Below are 25,967 nucleotides of genomic sequence, written 5' to 3' on the forward strand. Positions count from 1 at the left end.
AAATGAAAAAAAAAATCAAGCTAGTATAGCCATCAACATATGTTTACCTTTTTGTGTGTATGTGGTGATAACATTTAAAATCTACTCTCAGTAATTTTTAACTATATAATGCATTACTATAAGCTATAGTCACCATTCTAGATCTGTACTCTGTACCCTAGATCTCCAGAACTTATTAATCCAAGACTAATTTTCTTTTTTGGGGGGAGCTGGGGATCAAACCCAGGGTCTCGCACATGCTAAGCATGCCGTCTACCATCAAGCTACACTCAGCCCAAGAATATTTTTCTTAATTTAAATTTGTGTACTGTCTTTCTAAAATTTAAGAAGCAGACCAGAACAAACACATGAAGAACAAAAGGAATAGATACAATCAATATTGTACCTGCCAAAGTTAAATATTATGGCAATGTTTTTCACCTTCGAATGGGTAAATTATTTAAAATAGCTCTATAATTGATCCATTATATTATTCTCTCCCAGCCCAGTTGAAGACCAATAGTTTTGAGGACTTGCAATATTTCCAATAAGTGTATAAAAAAAAGTGATCATATGGATGTGTCTAGGAGGCTCATTATAATTATTAGTTAAGCATTTGCTATAGTTTAGCTTCCAGAGCAAGGCAGAGGATTAAGTGATAGACACAGCTTTCAAGAAATCATCTACTGAGAAACTATAGAATAAAGCAATAAATAAAGACCAAATTGTGACAAGTGTTCTGGACAGGGTAGCTTACCGGAGTAACCGCCTTCACTTGGCCAGAAGTGACAGGAGTTGCTACACCACTGTCTGTAATCACAAACTGACCTGGGGGAAGTGTCATCATTTGAATCTCAGATGCTGAAAATAGGAAATATACAAATTTTTAATACAAGTTCCAGAAACAAATACAGATGCTCCTTTATTTAGATGATGGGGGTCACATCCCAATAAACCTATCCCACAATGAAAACATCATAAATCATATATGCATCACAACCCCTGTATCACAGCTTAGCCTTGCCTAACTTAAACTTTCTCAGAAAATTTATAACAGCCTAAAGTTGAGAAAAATTCATCTAACACAAGATCAATTTTATAACAAAGTGTTGACTATCGCATGTAAATTAGAGAATACTGCATTGATAGTGAAAAACAGAATACAGCCAGGCATAGTGGTGTAGTCCCACCTCTCAGGAGGCTGGGGCAGGAAGATTTCTTGGGCCAGGAGTTTGAAATCAGCCTAGGCAATACAGCAAGACATCATATCTCAAAAATAAAAACAAAACTCCCAGAATGGTTATATGGTTATGCTTCTCCGTCATCATTAAGGTGAAAATCCTAAGTTGAACCATGGTAGTTGAACCATCTGTACCTAACCAGTGGTCATAGTCCTCACTGAGCTATTTCCCATAGATCTCCTTGCTGTGAGAGTCTTGGGATGCAGTGATTTCTTGATAGAGTGAAAGTATCTCTGATAAAAATAAATAATATCATAAGCACTACTACAGAGCTACTAAAAATCAGAGACAATTAATGCGTCTCCACTCAAGTGTGGCTTCCAAATATCCACAAATACAAATATTTACCTATTTTTTAAATCTGGAAATATATTACAAAGGCTTATCTTTAACTCAAAATTTTTAGCTTTTAGATTCATGTCTGAATTTATGGCACAAATGTATCCACAGTAATCACAACTAAATAGTAATCACAACTAAATACAACTTGAATTATTGTCATTAAAGAAAATCATAAGCAAAGTTTACCCTAGCACCCTGTTGATAGTCTCTGAATAATATTTTCTGCTAAAAGGAATTAGGTATTCTCGGGAAAATGGATGATTCCAGCTCTGAGCAGAAGATGGGTAAGATAAGCCTGGAACATCATGTTTGGGGCTTATACAGTCATATGAGAAAGATGCAGGAGACAGTTTGAAGAGACTCCTGCTAAGCAAAAATGAAATAATCTGAACATCAATAAGGAAAATACTGCAATAGGTTCAAATATGTCATGTGTTGTAATTCATGAGTACAAAATGACACTAAGACACATATATATATCCTTCATTCGTCACCTTGCAAAACACTAGAAAACCCACTCATTATTTTGAAAACTGCTAAATGAAGGTGATTAATTGTGTATCAAAAGCATTTATCCTCCCTTTCCTACACAATCTGTACTCAAGAGTCATCTGGTTAATTAGGATAAAATGTTTTTCCAACTAATTAATGAAGAAGAATTATAGAATCCAAATATCACTACTTTATAAGCCCTAAAAAAACAATGAAGCTAAGGAATAAACATCAATGACTCCTTACATCACAAAAAGAGAGACAACCAAACACTGTATGCCTCCTGATGAAAGGACACACACCAGGTGTGGTGTGAACCTGAACTTAGTCAAGCCTCTAGATCTAATGGCCAGTCTACAGGAAATAAAAGAGACAGAAGAAAGTATATTAAACAACAACAATATGCTAGGCTGGTGATGCACACACTCCCAGTGACTTGGGAGGCTGAGGCAGGAGAATCACAAGTTCAAAGCCAGCCTCAGCAACTTGGGGAGATACTCTCTCAAAATAAAAATTAAAAAGATCTGGGAATGTAGCTCAGTTGTAAAGCACCTCTGGATTCAATCCCTAATACCAAGGGAAAAAAAAAAAAAAATGACCAAGTCTGGTTTTCCTCTGGCCCAATTTGAATAAACCAAAAGGTTTTTTTTGTTGTTTTTTGTTTTTTTTTTTAATTTCTGAGACCATCAAAGAAATAGGAATACTGACTGGATATCTGAAGTAAATTTGAGGGGATTAAAGAATTATTGTCATTCATTTTTAGGTGTTATAATGTTGTATTATGATAATGTTATATTTTTTTAAATGGCCTTTTTTTAAATGGGATATAGCTCAGTTATAGAGCACATGCTAAGTATGTGCAAGGCCCCAGGTTCAATCCTTAGCACAAACCCCACCCCGCCCCCAACACACACACGCAAACAACAAATAACAAAAACACCAGACTTTTTAATTTTAGGGTTTTTTTTCCCTTTTTCTTTTGGTAATAGGGATTGAACCCAGGGTCATGTTACCACTGAGTTACAGCTCCAGATTTTTCTATTTTTACTTAGAAACAGGGCCTCTTTAAATTGCTGAGGCTGGCCTTGAACTTAAATCCTCCTGCCTCAGTCTTCTGAGTCACTGGGATTTCAGGTATGTACTACCATGTCCAATCAACTTTTCAATTTTAGAGATATATGCTAAACTATGTATGGATGAAATGATACAATGGATTATTATTGAGTTGGAGGATGGGAGAGAAGGATGGGATAGAGATGAAGCTGGATATGACTTGGTAACTACTAAAGCTAAAGGATGAGTACAGGGGGTTCAGTATACTATTCTACCCAAGCATAATATTGGAATTTTTTTATAATAAAAAATTTCAGTTCCAGAATCTTATCTTCATATTAGAATGTTAGCTTATACTTTATAATCATAGATAGCTGGATATCTTTATCATTTACTATGTTTCAAAGGAATTAAACTAACCATAAACATCAGTCTATTTCCCAGGATTCTACTGGTATTTACTCTGGAGTCAGAGTGTCTTTCTATGACCATAAACTAGATTTGGCCCTCATTGGAACCACCAGTATTTAATAAACAGATTTTCAAAATAACTAAATGGCAGAGCTCAAATCTGACTCTACAGCAAATCTATGTTATATAGCCAAGGATCGTCCATAACAGTGATGGGCCCCTCAAAAAAAGACATCAATAGTAGGAGAAAGATCAACACTACTTCCCTGCTTCTTAGGGCTCAGAATTCCTACTTGCTTCTATTAAGATCTGTTATCTCTCTTCCTGTTCCTTCTACATTTTCCATAATAAAGTCTCATATGTTTCTAGCCCACACCCAAAGTTTTCATCCCAACCTTGATTTCTACCTATTCTGACTTCAGGCAGCTAACCTGATACTCTTCCATAACACTAATGTCAGGGTTTTATAATATATATATATTTTTTCCTTTGCTAGATGATTATCTCTCTCTTTTGGTACCAAAGATTGAACACAGGAGCATTTTACCACTGAGCTAATCCCCAGACCTTTTTATTTTTTATTTTGAGACAGGGTCTTACTCAGTTGCTGAGGGTCTCACTAGGTTGCTAAGGCTGGTCTCAAACTTGACATCCTCCTGCATCAGCCTCCCAAGTAGACAGGATTATAGGTGTGTGCCACCCTGCCCAGCAGATGATGATCCCTTTGACCCAAAGACTATTTTATTAGGAGAAACAGCACAGCAGGATAATTTAGAGTATAAGATTTGGAGCCAGACAGCATGGGTTCTAGTTCTCCAGTGACTAGTTATATCTCTTAGATAAGTTGTTGTGTCTAAATACAGTATAAACTGCCTTATCGGTAAAATGCAATTAACAATTGTACTTATCTTGTAGGTTGCTGTCAATACTGAAGGTGATATACATAATTTAGAATCATTCTCAGCATACACTAAGAGCTTAATGAAAGTTGGCTTACAGCTAGGAATGGTGGCACATGCCTATAATCCCAGCAGTTTAGGAGACTGAGGCAAGAGAGTTCAAAGTCAGCCTCAGCCACTTAGCAAGGCCCTAAGAAACCTAGTGAAACCCTGTCTCAAAATAAAAAATAAAAAGAACTGGGATGTAGCTCAGTGGTAAAGTTAAAGTCTCTGGGTTAGATCCCCAGTACTAAAACAAAATTTTAAAAATTATTGTTGACATTGACATTATTTTGTAGCATTACTGATATTAATGTCAACATTAATCTTTGTATACCCAGAGTCTAGCACAGTGATTAATATATAGATATTTAATAATTATTGACGGAAGGGATGAATCATTACCATTGACATATTCTCTCTTCATCTATTCTATTTAAGTCACCTACCTATACTTTCTTTATCAACATACCTAATGTCTCTGAAAACATTATATCCAACTGGCTTTCTGAGATCAAAATGCTGCCTTGAATTTTGTCATGAAACTCATTCAAATATATATATATATACCATAGTGTTAAAAAATGCCCAATTGATATTTTAATTTAAAAACCTATTATAAAGCTGATGAGATGGAAACATATGGATGGAGAATCAGCCCATGAGCTATACAACACTGTACCCATTTTTCTCACTCACAGTAGCCTCGGAAAGAATTCCAAGCATTGGGAAGATACGTGTGTTGCACAGAGGAGTTTTGCTGCTGCTGCTGCTGCTGCAGAGTCTGCCCCTGTGTGGAAGAACTGCCTTGTATATGGGAGGGGCTGAGCCCCTGCTGAGGCTGCTGAGCGGAAGGGCTCAGTGGCTGCCCAGCCACCTGGGGAGAAGGAGAAAACAAAAGCAGGAAATTATGAAATTTCTATAGATCTAAGACCTGCAAATAACTGAAGGAAATAAAGCAGAATAATATGAATTTTATAAGCCAAAGTATATCACTGCTAAAGTACTAATATTTTTAACTAAGAATGGAATGAACAAAAAAGCAATCAAAACCCTGAAATTCTAATTTGTTTTCAGAAGATAATCTACAGAAGTATCCAAAAAATTAATTTCAATAAGCTTTCTAGATAAATGAATGAAAGCATAATTGCATGTGTTATATAAGATTAAAAGAAATGAGAAGTAAAATAATTTGCCTATGTCACAAAACTAATCTGGCATCCAAATGAAAATATAACCCCCAGATCACAATTTCCATTAAATTGTGCTAAATAATCCCACCCTGGTTGTGGAATGAAGCACAGGGACGCATTCAGACATCTGGTGTAGAGGCTTACTCCTATCAGATAGGAACATTCTCTGTCATCTGCCATTCAAGGTCCTCCAGAATCCAGCTCCAAGCTACTTTTCCTACTTTTTTTCCAAACATCATTTCCTATTCCTAAACAGAATCACTCAGTTTCCTCTAATATACCACAATTTCACAACTCTGTACTCTTACTCACAACTTCAGCTTATGCATATCACAATGCTTCCATACCCCCTCAAGACCTAATTCAAAGATCACATCCACACATAATTTCTACATAGTCTGCTATATATAACTTCCCTCTCCTCTTTACTCCCATGCTTACTTAATATCTGTGACAGATTCAATCGTGCAAACACAATACAGAGTAGTACTCCACAAAGTCATTGTTCCAAATCATAGAAGCAATTTAGCAATGCCATTTAAAATGAGAAGAAAAGCTAGTGCTGTTTCTAGGATATCATATCACAGGGTTCCACAGGGACAGGGGAAGTTAACAACTTAATGCAACTGGATACACCTTACTAAAATAAAAATTGGAGGCAAAGGTAAGACTTATTAATTAAGGCCCAAAAATAACAACATAATCTCAGTAGTGGTGGATAATGTCTTTACTGTTCCTCTTATGGTCCTTGAGGCCACATTAACTCCTCTGAACAATCCATAGAGAAGATACCTGGGATGATGACGGGGCTGAGGTTGTGGGCTCAGTGACTTGGATGTGCTGCACCTGGATAGCATGTTGTGTGTAGGTCTGAGGATCATGGAGCTGTCCAACATCCACAGTGGACTGCTGAGACTGGTGAGGGGAAGTGGCCTGGTGGGAGAAAAAAACAGGCCCAGAAACCAAATATATATCACTTGAGGTTAAGGGAAATCTTACCAGAGAAAAAGTTCAGTTAAAAATAATGTCCCAATAGAAGAATAAGTGATACTTCAGAATCTAACGCTGCACACTGCACTCCCAGAGGGCACACACCTATAAGCCAAGCTGTCCAGGATTAAAATTCTAAAAATGCTTCTAAAATATAAGGTACTAAAATTCTGGAAGACAAGGAGAAAGAAAAATATGGTTCCTAATAATAACCTACATGACAGCTGGGTACAGTGGTACACACCTGTAATCCCAACTACTCGACAAGGAGCAAGTTTGAGGCCAGTCTCAAAATTTGGCAAGAGCTTCTCTCATAATAAATTAGTGAAAAGAGCTGGGGATGTAGTTCAGTAGTAGAGCAACCCTGGGTTTAATCACCAGTGCTATAATATAATAACTATGATGATAATAATAATATCAGTAATAAACTGCATGAGAATCTCTCAGAAACCAACAATGTTTTTCCTTTAAATTTCGTTAATTTAGTGTCCTATCAGTTAAAAGAGACCAAGGAAGAGAACTTGCTTTTAGTTTATCACTACCTGGTATATGCTATCACTAGGTATTCTTGTGACTATATCTATAAAACCAATATAAAAAGTATTATTCCAAGAGTAAAACAAAAAATTATAAGAAATTCCACATTTTTTTAAATTGTTGATAGACCTTTATTTTATCCATTTATTTATATGTGGTGCTGAGAATTGAACCCAGTGCCTCACATATGTGAGGCAAGTGCTCTACCACTTAGCTACAATCCCAGCCCAAGAAATCCCACATTTTATGAGCAGTTATACACAAACTATTATAATGTCTTGAGAGGAGTGCCTCTTAATCATAATAAATTCATCAGTATAAAATGTATACTAAAGCTTTAGTGAAAAATTATATATTTTATACTGATACTGTCTCCCTTTAAAGTTAAATGTTGCCAACCTACTGTGTGATTCTGGGTACAAAATTATACGTGAAATCCTTGGCTATTCATTAAAAAAGAATTACTTTAAAAGATCTGCCAATAATCATTTCCAAATGTGGGTGCCCATTTTAATAGTAGTCTTAATTAGAACAGTTGAAAAATGAAGATAACAGTAGTGCTTTTATGTTCAGACCCACTAAAACAGTGGTCCCTGACCTTTTACATATCACAACCATGTTTGAAAATCTAGCCAAAGTATTGCTGGCCCCTTTTTCCAGAGTCAATATATATACATATCATGGGAATGTTTGTTGTTGTTGTTGTTCTTTTCCTTTGTTTTGTGATACTGGTGATTAAACCTGAGAATGCTCTATTACTGACCTATATCCCCAGCCCTTTTTAAGTTTTTATTTTGATACAGGATCTCACTAAATTGCTGAGGATAGTCTCAAATTTGCAATCCTCCTGCCTCAGCCTTTTTAGTCATTGAGATTATAGGCATGCACCACCTCACCTTTCTTCACATCATGTTTAACACAAAACTACAGGGCCTCATAGATTCTTAGCATAAAGCCAAGAACTGTTCCATATGGGGGGGAAAAAAGAGTAAAGAATCGTTGCCAGACACAATGACACATGCCTGTAATCCTAGCCCTAGCTACTTTGGAGGCTGACACAGAAGAATTCCAAATTTAAGGCCAGTCTAGGCAATTTAGTGAGATCCTGTCTCAAAGTAAAATTTAAAACGCTAAGCATGTAGCTCAGTGGTACAGCACTTGCCTAATATGCATGAGGCGCTGGGTTCCATCCCCAGTGCTGCAAAAGCAAAAAAGAATAGTGAATGACAGTGGTAACTTCCATGTTGGTTTTAAATTTTCAAAACCAACTGATTTCAAAGCAACAAATTCATTTGTGTTTTGAATATACATTCTCACAGCATAAGCGAAGGAAAGAGCCAGGCACAGTGGTGCCTTCCTGTAATACCAGCAACTCAGGAAGCCGAGGCAGAAGGATTACAAGTTTAAAGCCAGCCTCAGCAACTTACCAAGGCCCTCAGCAACCTAGCAAGACTTTTGTCTCAAAAAATAAAAGGCTGAGGATATAGCTCAATGGTAAAGCACACAATTTCAATCCTCACTACCAAAACAAACACACAAATAAATAAACAATAGTTCTGAGAGGATTTCTTCTTTTTGCTCCCTAATGAGTAAGAATGAACTATTCATTATCTAGTAGAAAGAACATAGTTATAATTCTCTACTAAAAAGATACTAATGAATAGTCATAGACTGAATCAAAATTATATTTTACAACCTCTCAAATGATACAAGCCATTTGATACCCAAATAGGGATTATTCAAACTAGTGCATTATCAAGTAGTCAACCTGGATGCTACAGCACAAGGATTCATAAGAGGCTAGGTGTCATTAGTACCTGCACACTATGTATGCTAGAGCCTAAAATGTCCTGACTAGGATAGAAAGAAATCTTTTACACTGCCAAGTCCAGAGCCTGCATCACCCTGGGAAGGACGGTAGCAATAGTGTTTTACAAATTCCCCAGATCCAGAATTTCCATGCAGAAGCACATTATGTAGAGCCTATGTCCATTTCTGAGACCTGGGAGCTTTCATTGACTCTAGCTAACATCTTGGCTAATAGCAATATGATGCTTATAAAGATAAACAGAAGTAAATGTCACACAGTACCGGGGCCACCTGTAGCACTTGAAGCTGTATATGCTGAGGTTGCTGGAGCCCAGATGCAGACTGGGACATAGGGATGTATTGAATCCTCTGGTAGTCTCCCTGTGGTGTTCGGTAATCAGTTGTTAAGGTCTGAGACAATTCTGTCATCGCTTGGGTTAGCAGGTCTGTTGTCTAGAAAAATCACACAGAACACTTTAGTTGATAAACTACTGATTGTAGCTCTTTCAGTGCTCTTAAATCCTGTTAAAATTTAATTAATCATGCCAATGGATCATGGAAATACAAAATAATCCTGAGTGCCTATCTCTTGCTCAACAGAGCTACCCTAGAGGTTCTGATAATAGTGCAGTGAAGGAGTAGCATTGAGAATTCCTTGCTACTTCTTTGACAGAGAGCTTTGGAAAACACTGACTAGGAGACCCAAGCATAATGCCTTATATAGCAAACTGAATGACAATGGGCTCTATTTGCAGCCAATTAAAATAACAAAATGAGTATTTATAAATATGATGGGCATCAAAGGAAGTTAAACGCTCTCCTAGTCATAAACTTACCACCACAGTCTCTCCAGTGGCACTATCTGTCGTCAGAACAGCTGGGGTGGCACTGATCACAGCTGTGGTCAGGGGCGTCTGGATGCTGTTGGGAAGCTGAGCATACTCTGGATGTTTCTTTCGAATATGTTGGACCATCTTGGTCTGAAAAATTTAAGAAAAAATCAAGAATAATTACTAAAATGAGTTGTTTTTAATCCTTTTCATATGCAAACCATCCAACGTTTCTGAAGGTCTTTTATTTTGTGACCTTACAAAATAAAAAATCAGACAGGCTCCATGGCATACTCCTGTAGTCCCAGATACTTGGGTGGATAAGACAGGAGGATCCCTTGAGCTTAGGAGATTGAGGCTAGCTTAAGCAACATAGTTAACCCCATCTTTCAAGTTAATTAAGTAATTAAAATAAAATGAAAAATCAGAGCAACACCAACTCTATGCCTGCATTTCCAAAAGTAATATAAGGATATGAAAGCAAAAGAAAAAAGTAGGTGGAAAAGTAAAAACTTACATGATCCTACACCATCAGGCAAGTCCAAAATCTTCACAGCATCTCTTACCCCCTTAATATCCATAACAATCAGTCACAATCCCCATCACCAGCACAAATGACCCCCTTTTCAAGAACCACCATTTCAGTTCCTACAAAATGCTTCCATAAGCCTAAGCTTATAAACTATGAGTGCAGAATATTCAAATCTGAGACCCTCAGCAGGTCAAGGGCAGAAGAGAACAGTCAAGTGTTCAGGCACTAACTCTAGGGAGTCTACAACATTCTCCTCCCACTCATCACTGTGGGAGCTACCCTAGAGGTTCTGATAATATTGCAGTGAAGGAGTAGCACTGAGAATTCAGTTCTTACAGGGACTAGAACGACGTCTCTTTCAATCCCCCATCAATTAGAAAGGAGACCTCTCGGCCACCTGGATGAGTAGTCACCTTCTGTTAAGACATGAAAACCTCATGTAGAGGTTTTGCTGTCAGATGTGGTCAGAAGGTGGTGCCATACCTTGCTGCTGTACTGCTTGGAACAGTGAGGGCAGCAGACAGGAGGGGTGGCAATGGTGCCCGTAAGTTGGGTGTGGGTGCTCAGCATGGGGTCTGGCTCTCCAGGACCAGCAGGACGAAGTTTCCGAATGCTTGGTGGGAGCTCAGCTCCTGGATGGTTCTTCAGAATATGGGCTTTACGCTTGCTGGCACTTTTATAAACCTGTAAGTTCAAATACTTTGCCATGAAAGCAGTGTACAATTCCTTTTTCTTGCTTAAAGCAAACTAACAATTTCACTCTAAGGAATTAAAAAAAAATGATAATGCCCCAAAGAAAATATATTAACAGATCTTCTGAAGAATGATATACATAAATACACAGAATAAAACAAGAACATACTAAAGATATGCCAGGCATCTTCCTTGAATTTTTCTGTATATATCTAAGATTTTAACTGTAAAAATATCCTTTACCTGAAAGCTCAAAAGGAGGACATAAAGAAATAGAGATTTGTTTTTAAGGCCAGTACATCCTTTAGTCTATCTATAAAAGCTCTCATATGATGTATGTGACCAACTACTAGGAACCAAAGAATCTTCAAATGGCAAGTTTAATAGCAACTAGTAGCTTTGGTAGGGACTCTATATTTAAATCATGTTCTTTACTTTTAATCTGACATAACTACATTCTACAAGGCTATATTCTACACACTATTATAATAAACAGTATGTTCTCTTTCTGTCTTTTTTGTAACTGCACAAAAATTAAGAATGAAATAGTATAAGTAGAGTACTCTACCATCACAAACTTTTTCACATTCCACTCAGTCCTCTAGAAATGCTAGATCTACCACATATTTACAAGTAAGATGATAAATACTCTCATGTTAAGAACTTAGGAATAAAATGAATTCATATTCTAGGCTCTTGGTAATAAGCCTCTTCTTTTGTAACAAAAGTCATAGAGAGAAGACACAATAAGAAAAACAAATTCTTAAGAAAAAAAAATTTGGCTAAAAATGAAACTGCATTTGTAGCACTTTCTGGTCTGAATGGAAAACTACTAAGAAGCAGGGAACCATCTGTTAAGAGTAACTAGTATATATTTACACACATAGACACACTTGGCTCTGAGCAGGGCTCCCACAGTGGCACAGCAGGAAGGATATTTCGCTCTCACCTTATCACAATACTGGCAAAAGTAATCCCGGTTTGGTTTTATGATGGGTAGAGTTAACTCTGGCACTTCTTCTATCTTCATGTCTGGATGCCTCTTTGATAAGTGATTTACCTAAAGTGGAAAAAAAAAGAAAAGAAAGAAAGAACAAATGAGAAAGAGACCCCATTACAGACAAAAGCTAAATAAATGCCTCTGATGATGAGTGCTAGAAGTTAAAATTCTCTGACACAATGCCTCAAAATAATAAGGTATTTGCCCAGAACCAACATCATCAGACCCATATGATACCAAAGCATGTTAATAGTTGCTAATAGCTTGGCAAACAACTGAGGGGGAAATGGGTCACTCCAGGTCCCATCAATAGTCTCTAGCTAAAAGAAATACTGTTAGAAAAAGGAAAATCACATGAACATGAATTTCTTCCATGAATTCTCCTGATGCAAACCTGTCTTTCATTGGAATTTAGTTGCTCTAGCTTTACTGAGAATACTGAATGAATTGATACAAAGTAAGGTTCTGAATTTTAAATATTGTCCTATGACTCTCTAGCTCTTGCAGAAATATATTCTGCAACAGATACAAAGTCAAAATAAGTTGAGAGAAATGAAATGACTATCCTGATATTGCCTCTAGTCTGGGACCACATACCCTGCTTTCATGGAGAGTTTTCTCTTATTGCTACAGTTCCCTAGCTGGTAAAAAAGAAGCAAAAATGGGGGACAGTTGGGGAGGAGGCAAAAATCCTGCCAAAAATAATATTCAGAAACACAAAAGAGAAGGATGGAAATAAAACAGGATAAGAGCAAAAGAATTAAGAAGGGTTAAAAAAACAAAACTGGTAATGAAAAGTGGTAGAGGGCTGGGTGTGTGGCTCAATGGCAGAGCACAAGTTCAATATACATGAGGATTTGGGTTCAAACCCTAGTGCACCAAAAAAAAAAAAAAAAAAAAAAATGGTGGCAGAAAAAGACCTCTTTTAAAGGTCACCCAAGAGAGGAACAGTTGTCCATACCTATAATCCCAGTTACTCAGAAGGTAAAAGGATCACAAGAGGCCATCCTCAGCAACTTAGCTAGACCCTGTCTCAACATAAAAATTAAAAAGGACTGACAATGTATCTCAGGGGTAGAGCAATCCTGGGTTCAATTCCCAGTACCACCAAAAAAAAAAAAAAAAAAAGAGGAAGAGGTGTCACCTAAGAAGTGGTACTGAAGGGCAAAGGCAGATTGGAAAGAAGAAAACTCCAAATTGGGAACTATTAACCTGTTTCTTCCCCTAGCTATTGATAAAAGCTACTGACAAACATAACTTAGTACAGAATAAAAATACCAAAGCCATCAACATTGACAAAAATGAGGTTTGGAGGCATCTGGCACTAACCAGCATGCCCCGTCGCCGGAAGCCCATCATGCATAACCGGCACTTGAAGGTAAAGCTGTCGTAGTCCGTGGATGTGATTCGAGGTTTGAAGGTCTTGGAGCGGCTGATACGGTCAGCTTTCTTGGCTTCCCTCTCAGGATTATGCATTCTTTGCATGTGTTCCCGTAGTTTGTCTTTTCGCTATTTGAAAAGAAGTTTTGGAAAAGGAATAAGAGTGAAGGTAAAACATTTTTATTTGAAGGAATAATAGAAAATATCGATACAAATCATCAATCACCACAACTCACTCAGAGGCATCTGAGTGGCTACGGTATTGGGACAAAAGTGACTGGGAATCTGTTCACCAGCAAATTAGTGTCTTCTAATGAGCCTTGGTTTAAAGTGGCCACCAAATATGTATCATACTGATACCTGAGAGGAAAGATTTCACATTTATGTAGAGACAAAGGGTACATGGAGTAAGTTAGATATTAAGAACTATAAGACAAGTTGGGTGCAGTGCTGCATATCTGTAATCCCATGAACTCTGGTGGCTGAGGCAGGAGGATCACAAGTTTAAGGCCAGAATTGCCAACTTATCAAGACCCTACCTCAAAAAGAACTGGGAATATCATTCAGTGCTAGAGCACTGGGTTCAATCTCCAGTACCACAAAACAAAACTTATAGTTTTGATAACGAAGGATAGGCAATATTGGATTTACAAAAGCCATACATTTCAACAAACATAATGACTTCCTTCTAAATCGCAAATGAACTTAGGTAAGAAATCTCTCCATTTGTGGACTTAGAAGTTCAAGTGTACTGTCCACTACAGGTAGACATCATGCTGATATGAGGCCAAAGAGAGATAATTAGCTGAACACATCCTGAATAAAAACAAATTCAACAACTGCCAAGTCCCTTATCCAGTAGGGCTCTCTGCTCTTTAAAATATCATTAATCTGTTATTAGTCTTGTAAAGATTTTGAATCTTCCTATAAAACTAGTACTTCTGGGACTGAGGCTGTGGCTTAGTGGTAGCACACTTGCCTGCTATGTGTGAGGCACTGGGTTTGATTCTCATCACCACATATAAATAAATAAATAAAATAAAGGTCTGTCAATAACTAAATATATTTTTTAAAAAAAACAGTATTTCTGCTGGGCTTAATAGTGAATGCCTATAATCCCAGCAATTCAGAAGTCCAAAGCAGGAGGATCACAAGTTCCAGGGCAGCCTCAGCAACTTAGTAAGACCCTGTTTCAAAATAAAGAATAAAAAGAACTGGGGATATAAATCAATGGTAGAGAGCCCCTAGGTTCAATCTCTAGTACAAAAAAAAAAAAAAGAAAGAAAAGAAAAATAATTCTTCCCATCCTTTGGAACAGGGAATTTTTTTAACACTTCATTTTTCCAGCACATTTATTCCACAAATATTCTGGGAGTGCCTACCAAGTATCAGGAATCATGCTAGATGCTGAGTTCCAATGTGAGGTAGCCTTCACCTCTTCTATTACGGATATAACTGCTCTTCTTCCTGTTCTACCACCTCTCATTCCTGGAACGCCCAGGAGAGAATATTCAGAGTTTCTTAGTCTGCAGTAAAATTTGGGTTAAGGTTGGTTGTAGTGGTGCACATCTGTTAATTTCAGACTCAAGAGGCTGAAGTAGGAGGATTGCAAGTTTGAAGCCAACCTCAGCAACTAAGCAAGACCTAAGCAATTTGGCAAGACCCTGTCTCAAAATAAAAAATAAAAATGGCTGGAAATGTAGCTCAGTGGTAAAGCACCCCTGGGTTAAGTACTCAGGGGAAAAAAAAGGGTTAAAGACACTGCTTTAAATAACAATATTTCTCTCATTACAGATACAATGATAAAGAACCATTACCTTTCCACTTTTTCCTGACCATCAGTCTCAAATGTTTCTCCCATCTATTCCCTTTAACAGACCAATTCCCCTTAACCAAATAATTTCCTAAATCTCAAAGCTAATACTATATCGTATCATAAATCATATCATACTAATACTATATCATGCCATGTTTATAGTGACAAGATTTGAATATCAAATCTCCATGGCTCCTTTCCATCCCCAAATCTCCAAAACCAGATTTGTTATCTCCCCACTCTCTCTCCTTCCCATATGTACCTCCTTGGTATCCACCCTCCCTCCTTCACCCTCACCCAGACCCCAGGTCCTAGAAGTTCTCCTTCCAATGTCTGCCTTCAGTATGGACTCTCTTCTTCCTGTCCACAGCCTCTGCCTGAGATTAAGCTCTACTCCAAAAAGCCTCTGGCTCCCTTCACCAAAACTTTGGTTACTCAGCATAATAAACTGGCTTAACTTACCTCTCTGGCTTCATCCCACCACTAGCCTCTTCCCATGCGCCTCACCCACTCTACCTTTCACCATCTCATCTCCTTAGTCCCTGCTGCTCCCTCTGCTCTGCACGTCTTCATTCCTCCCTTGTTCCTCATCCACTTCCCTTCTTCAGCTGGCAAACTCTTCCCCATCCTTTAGTGAATCCAAAAGTGTCACTTTGGGCTGGTGGTGTAGGTCAGTGCAGAATGCTTGCCTAGCATGTATGAAACCCACAGTTCCATCCCCAGTACTGGAAAATAAAAAATATCAGCTCATCTATGAACTCCCCTCAGTACTTTGTCCTTTCTTTTATTGTAATATCAAATACACACACATACACACAAACTCTCTCTCTCTCTCTCTCTCTCTCTCTCTCTCTCTCTCTCTCTCTCTCTTTCTCTCTTTTTTTTGGCTACCAGAAATTGAACTCAGAACTCAGGGGCTCTTGGCCACTGAACCACATCTCGCCCTTTTTTTGTATTTTATTTAGAGACAGGGTCTCACAGAGTTGCTTAGCACCTTGTTTTCGCTGAGGCTTGCTTTGAACTCACAATCCTCCTGCCTCAGCCTCCCGAGCAGCTGGGATTATAGGCGTGCACCACTGCGCCTGGCATCAATAATATTTTTAATGTCTGACTTTACAATTAAGGTGTACACTCCCTAAAGTCAGAAAGTCCTACCTAATCTTTATATATATGCTGCCCCCTTGGAAATTACTGTTAGCAGGACAGACCGTTGCAATACACAAGTATTAGGGACACCACAAAAAGGTCTTATGGGAATACATAGAAGAAACACTTAACCCAGGGACCAAGAAATGTCTCAAATGAAGTGACACTAGCCAGGTGAAATGATAAGAGTCTGAAAGTTTATTTAAAGCCAGGGGTTGTGAGGGGTAACAAAGTAAAGGCCCAAGGAAAGACAGTACCCCATGATGAAGCGGATCCAACTAATTCGTAAAGCCAGAGTGCAAAGTAAAGTGGAAACTGGAGAAACAGTGAGAAAACAGATCTTATACTTCCTTTTAGGTGGCAAGAGCTCTGGGATCCATCTGTATGAGTAGCTATTAAAGGATTTTTCAGAAGGGTCATGACATCAGATTGGTTCAGAAAAATTATGCCAGTTATAATCTGAAAAAATATAGTATAGGTATATGGTGGCTTTGCAGTGTGTCAACTTGACTAAGATGAACTGTGTTTAAATGGAATCCCCCTCCAAGCATTGTTCCAGGTTAGAATTAGCCAAAAGAAACACTGGCACCAGATTGGGAGGTAGGAACAAAGCCACCTGGAGGTGGTATTGGTATGGAGGTGCCAATGGATTCCTACTAATCCTCTCTCCCTCCCACTCAGCCACCAGCTCTCTTCCTGACCCTGCTGGTCAATTCCATGCAGGCTGCCAGATGCAGCCACAATGGACTTCCATGGACTGTGCCAACTCTCCTTTTTGAGCCCACCTTGCAGTTTGAGGTGCCTGAGTACTCAGATTCCCAGGTAAGCTGCCATTTGTCCACTCACAGCAGTGCTTCAGAGGTTGTGCTGGAGACTTCTCTGATTCCTCAAATTCTCCCTTCAGACCCTTAACTCCTCTAACCTCTCCTATAACTAATTTTTTTATCTTTTAAGAAAATTCCTTATTCTATAAAATTATGGTAGTTTTACCTTGCTGATTGAACCCTATCTAATATAGTGTGTGAAATTAAAGGAGAAAATTAAAACAGAAAGTTTTGTTTTATATTTATAGGTATTAAAATGAATCTAGCACCATAAATATATAAGAAAGCAGATAAAACCCAGACCACTTTTATTTTTCACATTAGAGTCCCCTACACAGTTCTAAACTATGTTATTATATATTGAAGGTCATCACAATTATGTTTGGTAACACACATACCTCAAGACATAGCTTTGAAAGTATTTTCTGTTTCTCTTTGTCTTCAAATCCTATACAAATATAACCTGAGTTTTCCCTTCCTAAATATCCACTACTGATTATTTTCCAATTTCTATGATACTGTGATCAACAATCATATTCAATAGTGTCTCTCAATAACATTTCTGTAGAATTGCCTGATTTCTGCATACATACATACATATACATATATATATATATTTCTGCATATATATATTTCTGCATATATATATATAATTTTTATTATTTTCACATTTATTTATGCAACTCTTATCTCTGAGCCTCCTGCTAGCTTTTCTTTGTTGTCTTCTAAATTCCAGGAGATTAGTGATACTTATTATTTTTTACTTTAATCATTAACATTCTCCAAAGTAGCTTTCACCTTCTCAATGTTCTTCACATTTCCTACCTGTTAGATGAGAGTACTACTACCTGTGAGCTCAATTACAGGCTCTTAATACTTAATAAGTGTTCAATAAAAATCTCTTGATTTGAGTGGTATGTAAATGTATTGATCTCAGGAATTCCTCAAGAGCAATTTAGTATACATTTGCTCTTAAAATCAATATACATTTGTATTCTTTCAGGATATGCATTATTAGTCTATTTGAGGATTTGAATTAGTTATTTTGAAAAAAATAAAGGTAAGCTTTTTCCTTAATATAAATAGGGTATATTTGTATAGGATGTGAAGAGAAAGAGAAAGTACTTTTCAAAGCTTATATCTTGTTGTATGTGTGTTACCAAACATAATTGTGATGACCTTCAATATTATAAACAACTAAGTCAAACATGAAGCCCAAAATTCATCCCAAGCCCAGTATTTCAAAAGTGAGTGGTAATAGGCTTTTTTTTTTTTTTTTTTTTTGGCAGTACTAGAGATAGAACTCAGGGCCTCACATATGCTAGGCAAGCATTCCACCACGGAGCAATATCCTCACCCCTTGGCTACAGGCATGTATCCTTAGCTTAACATAATTCCATTGCCTGTGAGTACCACACTTCAAATTGTTTGTTGGCTTCATACCTTAAACTGCTTCCCACAGGTAGAACATAGGAAATCTTTTCGGTCTGAATGCCGGAGCATGTGGAGTCGCAGTTTGTCAGGGCGGCAGAAGGCTTTGTCACACTCTGTACACTGGTAGATCTTTTCTGAGTGGAAGCTGCGCACATGTTTTTTCACCTGGCAGTAAAAACCGGGAAAACTCAGGGACTCTGACACCAAAAGAAATGACCAAAGGTAGCTATCAACGCTAGAGGGAGCCAAAGCATTACCATGGATTTCATCAACCTAGCCATGACTTCCAATCAGATGTGATAATTGGCCTCAATACCACATACTGTCCCTGTCACAAAGAAACAAAACAAGAAGCCAGAAAACCTTTCAAATCTTAACCTCCCAGGTGACCTGAAGAGTAGAACAAAATGTTGCCCATGTTCTTTTTCTTTTTTTAAGACTAAGCAGGGTTCCTTTAGGTTTGATTAAAACTTGCTAATATAATCTATGAGAGGACAAAAAATAATTCTTCCTCATTTTTTTTCTGCCTTCAACACATACTGAAGCAATTTAGCCCCTTTTAGTAAATGATCCTTTTACATCTCCCTATAAATCAGGTTCTGGGTAGGGCTGGGGATATATAGTTCAAATGGTGGAGCACTTGCCTAGCATGTATGAGGCCCCAAGCACTGAAACAAACAAATAAAAATATTAATTTCTGAAAAATTAAATACATGAATTAGATAACAAAGAAAACATTACCTATGTATGATTACAACATTGGGGTCATTTCTCCTAAATTTGGACTTATTCTCTTTGCTTTTAGATAACCTTAATTAAAGAATATAGCTTCATCCTCAATTCAATTCCCAGCATACCCTCACCCGCCAAAAAAGAATATAGCTTCTGAACTTACAGCCATCAAAATCACATGAGAAAGAACTATGGGTATAACTAAGTCGTGAGTCAGATGAAACTATTCCTATAAGACATTTTGCTTCATTATTTTTGGAGTTTCAATTCTGCCTTGCAAACTTTATAATTGTTTGTGTGAAGTATGAAATTTTCCAAGACTAAACACTAGTAGAACTATAATTATATCCTAGTCTACTTGTGCTTTGGAAATTTCATTAAGTGTATTTTTACAAGTTATTTAATTATTCACTGACTAGCATATAAAAATATAAACATTTAAAGTCCAAATGGAATAATGAATATTTTGGGATTTATCTTCACCTATTTTGTTCCAACAGACAATATATACTACAGGGAAGCAGTCAGTGCTTGAAAAAAATTATTAAATACTAATATATTTTCTCTTATTTCCCTTCCAAAATGCATAACCTTGTAAAGTAAGATAAGAAACCACAATGTAGGAAGATGTTTCCAGGAAATGGGAGTATATCTTTTATAGACTCTCTGTAATATATGAGAAATGGATATTAACAAGGTTACAATAGACATTTTAAAAATTATAACCAGATCTGGGTGTTTTTTACTTGCAATATGACTTGAATGTTTAAATACCAATGACTGATCTGAAAAATTGTTATAATACTCTTGTTTATCAAAAGTAGTTTAAAAAAATATTGTTCTCAATTATAAAGCTGTTTCAAAGAAATTATGAAAATGCAGGTGCTAGGCATTTAAAAAAAAAATCAGTTTCTTTTACCAAAAGAAGGAAGCAGACATAAATCTCAGTAGCAGACACTCACCTGGATAAAATCTGGGAACCGTTTCTTACAAGTTGGGCAGGTGAAGTAGCCATCATTGATATGAATGGCCACATGATCTTTCAACAAATCAAGGCGGTCAAAGGATTCTGGGCAAAAAATGCAAGAGTAAGTCTTCTGGTCCGAATGGAGCTTCATGTGGCTCTCCAAGGAGGCGCTGCTGATGAAGCCCTTGTTACAGAGATCACAGGTCAATGGGCAATTCCCCTCCCGCCCATGGAAGCGCAAGTGTTGGTCCAGTTTGTCCTTTTCCCGGAAGGCCTTCCCACACTGCAAACACTTAAAAGGCCGGAAGGACTTCCGAATAAACAGATGCTGAAGAGCTGCATTCTGAAAGACATACACAAATACAATTATGTAGTGAGGAAATGAGTATGTATGTGGATCACACTTCCACAGGGAAACAAAGGATGATCCCTACAGGACATTCACAGTAGAAAGATTTTTCTGGTGAAAATGCTGAAAATGAATCCCTCCCCAAAAAAGTTTATCTTAAAAAGAAAAAATTTGTGGTTTATGCCTGTGTATACGTGTTTTTGTTGCTGTTGTTGTTGTTTTGGTTTTGGGTTTTTTTTTTTAAGATTGAGATAGCATTCAAAAAAGCATTCCCAACAAAGACTTGCATAAGAAAATAAACTCCAGAGTGGAAAAAGACAAAATTTAGATATTTGGAAAAAAGGACTCGGGGTAAATGACACATGCATGAATGAGGTTGTAGCACATTAGTCAAGAATTATTTCCTGAAGCCCTTGATAGGAAAGAATTTGAAGAGTAATTAAAACATCTAGGAAAAAAAAAGATAATAAAAAGAATCAAAGGGTAGTTAGTTCTTACCAGGAGCTGGAGAAAATGGATTTGGGTAATAAAAATGATCTGGAATTATAGTGATGATTTGAGATAAATTGATAGAGATAAGGATAGATAGATAGATAGATGTAGGTATAGTGATGATAGCTATACAGCTTTAGGAACATTCTAAAAACTACTTTAAAAGGGTGAATTTTAGCTGGGTGCGATGGTACATGCCTGTAATTCCAGTGTTTTGGGTGACTGAGGCAGGAGTTTTGTAAGTTAGAGGCCAGCCTCAGCAATTTAGCAAAACTCTGATTCAAAATAAAAATAAAAAGAGCTAGGCGCAATGGTGAACACCTGTAATTGAAACTGCTTGGAAGGCTAAAGCAGAAGGATCATGAGTTCAAAGCCAGTCTCACAAAGCGGGCACTAAGCAACTCAGTGAGAACCTGTCTCTAATCTTTAAAATATAAAAGAGAGCTGGGGGTGTGGCTCAGCGGTTGAGTGCTCCTAAGTTCAACCCCCAGTACCCAAAAATAAATAAAGCAAAAAGGGTTGGATATGTAGCTCTGTTGAAGAGTACCACTGGGTTAAATACCCCTAAAGAAAAAAAATAGTAATAATATAAAATAATAAAAGAGTGGATTTTAAGGCTGAAAACATAACTCAGTGGTAGAGTATTTGTCTATTATATGAGAGGCCCGGCACAAAAAAAATATGTTTTTAAAAAATATATATATACACACACACACATACATACACATACATGTATGTATACATACATACATAAAAATTTATATATATGTGTATGTATGTATATACACACACACAGTGAATTTTATGCTATGTAATGTCAGATCTCAATTTAAAAAGAACTGAAAGGGGGATGAAGAATTCAGATTTATGTGGATGTGTTTGTTCATGAGGCATGACATGTAAGAACACATCATAAATAGAATATAAGAATTGCATTACTTCCTTCTTAGAAAATGCAGAGGACAAATTCCTGGGGTAGCCAGTTAGGTCTACTGGTTAGAATGCCATGCTAACAAAGTTAAACTTATTGCTGTGTTTCCTGTCTAACTAGGGCAATTTCTCCTCCTCCCTCTCTTATTCCCTCCCCCTGGCCTTTGGCAGTCACAGATTGCACTTCTAATGATGATTAGCATTAAAAGTAAACTTGTAAACTCATGCAGTTGTTACAGGGGATTCAAATAAGAGAAGATGGATATTCAGAGCAAATCCATCACGATTGCTAGAGAAACATCCATGCTCCACTGGGAGCAGATCTACAGAATCATCTTCCACACAGAGAATACAGAATATTTAGTTGTGCTATTATGAAGACTCATTCATAAGTTCCTCAAAAACACTAATGGAAAGCTGTAGATAGCTATAAGGGAGAAAAATCCCTCAAAAAGTACACCTGTTGAGTGAGTATGTCTGTTAGCTATAAAGGAGTAGTAATTGAAGGATTAATGAGATCTTTGTGCTATGAAGAAATTACAGTGAACACTACTTTAACTCTTAATTACTTATCAGCAACTTCTACATTAATGTGAAATAATCATTTGGGAGGAAAGCAAAATATTTATATTTAATTTATTAAAACTTCTGAACATACTTCATTCCATATAACAGAAAATTGCCTTCTCTAGCTTTCTCTAATAGGGTTAGGAGAGATGTTTAAAGATGCTACCTACTCATTTATCTTGAGTAGGTAAATAGCAATTCTGCTGTCTTTCCAAGCAGACTGGGGCTGCTAAGGGGAGGAGGAGGACATCATATTTTATTCATTTATTAAAGGATTAGCTTAGCTCATAGGATACATCCAATAGTAGTTTGAAAATTAATAAAATATATTTCAAATAAAACTCAAAAAATTATTTATAGTTTTTTTCTACAGTATTCATGAAGATCTTTACAAACAGACCTTTTCAAATCAGCCACAGAGTTTGCTTTCACTTCCTCATAATGCTTAGCTGTCACCTCATCTTTTTACTCTATCTGGACACATTTTTACATTTTCTTACTATTTTCTCTACTTTCAAAGCTTTATGGAAAGATGCCATATAAAGCAGATGCTATTCTTAGGTTGAGAGAAGATTCAAAATTTAGAGCATGTCTGCCATGGAAGAATAATTTCCTTTATCCAACTTTGGTCAAGTTTCCAAGGACAGACACAATGCACAACAGTTGACAATGATCCCACTGAGGATTCCATTTCTCCTTGGGTGCCAAATCCAGAGCTAAGTTTTGCTTTGGTCCATTATGCTAATCAGTCTTCTGTCATTTCTGATTAGCATGAATACCTTCAGACACTTGATTTAAACTGAGCAGCCTCTTGACTCCACTTCCTTAGCTCTATTGACAACTCTTATCATCCCTTTGATTTCCATGGAGCCCAGAACACTGTCTAAATACTCAAGAACTAGCCTGTATTTCTCTGAGCTAATGATACTTATGTGATCCCCATATTACAAGGTAGTAAAAGTGCTGAAACATTTCCCATCCTTTGACCCACTTGCAGGCCAGCTCTGCTCTAAGGTAACTTCTATAGTATTGAGCCACAACTGGTCCACTTTCTAGAAGAAATCATGGCAACTGAAGAGGCAGCACATAGACGTATCAGGATCTTCTGATCCCTGAGCACCTGTCAGTCAACCACATCACAATGTATAGCACATCTGCTGCTCTAAGGATGCCAAAACACTATTTTTGTTAAGTTCTGTGAATCACATTGCAATGAATTCTGATACAAGATTCTTTGTTTCTAAAATGTTCCTAAAGTTTGATATTAATAGCTAATGGAGTGTCTGGTATGGTGGCACAGCCCTGTAATTCCAGTGGTTCCAGAGGCTGAGGCAGGAAGATTACAAGTTCAAAGCCAATCTCAACAATTTAGTGAAGCCATCAGCAACTTAGTGAGACCCTGTCTCAAAAATTTTTTTTAAAAAAAGGGCTAGGTGCTGAGGATATAGCTCAGTTGGTAGAGTGCTTGCCTCACATGCACAAGGATCTGGGTTCAATCCCCAGCACCCCCCAAAAAAGAGGGGACAGCTATGGATGTGGCTCAGTTGGTAAGCACCCCTAGGTTCAATTTCCAGAAACAAACAAAAAAAGCTAAAGGAATCTACATTATTGACCAATTTTTGTACTATTTTAATCCTGAGCCTAAAAAGAAATAAAATCATCATGCTTGTTTCTTGGTTGTTTGTTTTTAACAACTTTTCCTTGGACTATTTTTGGATTTTAAAGCCTTTGGTGGACTACACTTGCTGAATATACCTCATTCTCCACTATCCTTCACTTACCACCTACTCTAGGGTCAAGCTACTGTTTGCATTGTCCTATAACTACACCAAGCACATCCCTATGTCTGGGATTCTAATTTGATGGCTCCCCTCCTCTGGGATGATTTACCTTCTGGAAGAGACCCTCTGTTTCAAGGACTCAGTCTATGTCTCCCCTCATTTATTAATTATTCCCTGCCTCCTCCACCTTTCTTTAGTCTTTCACTCCTCCAAGTTCCTAGAGCAATTATAAGCTGTACTTTTACATTTCACATATAACTGTAAACAATCTAATGCTATTTTTAGACTGTCAGCTCCTAGATACAGAGCTCAAGGGAAAGTTCTGTCAGATACCTAGACAGTTAGAACTCAGTACCACTCCATAAGTAATTCAAATTATTTTAGAGCTGGAAGGGACCTTGGAGATCACTTAGTCCTAACCTCCATTTCATATAGGAAGAATATGCAGCCCATAATTTACTCATTAATCTATTTGCAAATGAATTATAATTATTCATTAATATGCATTTATTGGAGCAACCAAATAGTGCTTTTCATCAGGATTTAGTAAATAAAGGTTGCAATGAACAGCAGGTCAGGCAAACACTTAAATAACATTCTGTTATGTGAAACACAGGAAACAAACCTACCTGCAGCTCCAACTGAGCAGGCAGCATTAGAGGAGAGAAAAATAGTTACATTACCAATTGGATTGGAAGACTTCCCTTTAGTTGGTCATTACCAATCTGGATAAAAAAGATGAAAAAATACATAGCCCTGCTTTTTAGAATATGTAAGAGGAAAAAACAAGATAGGTCAACTAAGACTGACTTCTAAAAGCCACATGCCTGTGGCTTTTGTTATGACACAAGGAAACTTATACAAAACCAGTACCCCAACTTTTTCAAGAACAAGTACAGAACAGACTATGCTTATACATCTACAGCTTCACTACATGTGTAAGCTTAAAGTCTTTTCTTTCAAAGAAAAAATAAAATAAAATCTAGCAAGCATTTCTCTGGACTTAGTAAAATATCAGAATAGCCAAAGCAGAAAAAATAGTAATTGAAAAGAGAAAAAAGTGAAGATTGGGAAATAAAGTAGAACAATGGAAGAGAAGATATTCATAGTTTGTTGTTTTTCTGGCCTATATTTACATGTTTATCGATCCTTTTGAAGTAGTACACACTGAGCCACAGTTGTATGTGTTTCAGTTTATAGGACCCTCATAAAGGGTACTGAAATAAAGAGTTCTTAAGAGCCCCTCAAAGCTGTCATGTACCTATGAACGTTTAAAAGTATTTTTACATGAAGGCCTGGACTATTTTTCAAGGTCCCTTCTAGCCTATAGGCAAATAAGAAAACCAAAAGAGGTAGCTGAACCCAATTTCTCTTACCCACAGCAAGATCCCTTCGCAATGTTATCTGTACCTACTACCATGGACCCTCTGAATACAGTCTAACTTATCATCTTTTTAAAAAAAGAAGAAGACCAAAAGAAACATAATCTAAACCAATCATCCATTTAAA

The 25,967-nt window shown here is 37.2% G+C and overlaps 1 protein-coding gene across 5 annotated transcripts in view; it reads right to left on the reverse strand.

Annotated features, from left to right (window-relative positions):
* Positions 1 to 25,967, reverse strand: part of Prdm10 (PR/SET domain 10) — a 99,529-nt gene that overhangs the window by 4,436 nt on the left and 69,126 nt on the right. For 3 of the 5 annotated variants that reach the window (XM_078047331.1, XM_005330732.5, XM_078047333.1), the window contains 10 exons: positions 20,335 to 20,682; positions 18,650 to 18,805; positions 13,370 to 13,549; positions 11,990 to 12,100; positions 10,831 to 11,031; positions 9,822 to 9,965; positions 9,268 to 9,438; positions 6,442 to 6,582; positions 5,156 to 5,333; positions 737 to 840 (listed from right to left, as the gene is read on the reverse strand). In XM_078047331.1, the coding sequence (XP_077903457.1) occupies positions 737 to 840; positions 5,156 to 5,333; positions 6,442 to 6,582; positions 9,268 to 9,438; positions 9,822 to 9,965; positions 10,831 to 11,031; positions 11,990 to 12,100; positions 13,370 to 13,549; positions 18,650 to 18,805; positions 20,335 to 20,682 (1,734 nt within the window). Of the gene's footprint in view, positions 1 to 736; positions 841 to 5,155; positions 5,334 to 6,441; positions 6,583 to 6,611; positions 8,375 to 9,267; positions 9,439 to 9,821; positions 9,966 to 10,830; positions 11,032 to 11,989; positions 12,101 to 13,369; positions 13,550 to 18,649; positions 18,806 to 20,334; positions 20,683 to 25,967 lie in introns of those variants that run through there. The other 2 variants (XM_078047330.1, XM_078047332.1) reach the window with 2 other exon arrangements.

The sequence above is a fragment of the Ictidomys tridecemlineatus genome, chromosome 4 (genome assembly GCF_052094955.1).
Source record: "Ictidomys tridecemlineatus isolate mIctTri1 chromosome 4, mIctTri1.hap1, whole genome shotgun sequence".
Classification (NCBI taxonomy): Eukaryota; Metazoa; Chordata; class Mammalia; order Rodentia; family Sciuridae; genus Ictidomys; species Ictidomys tridecemlineatus.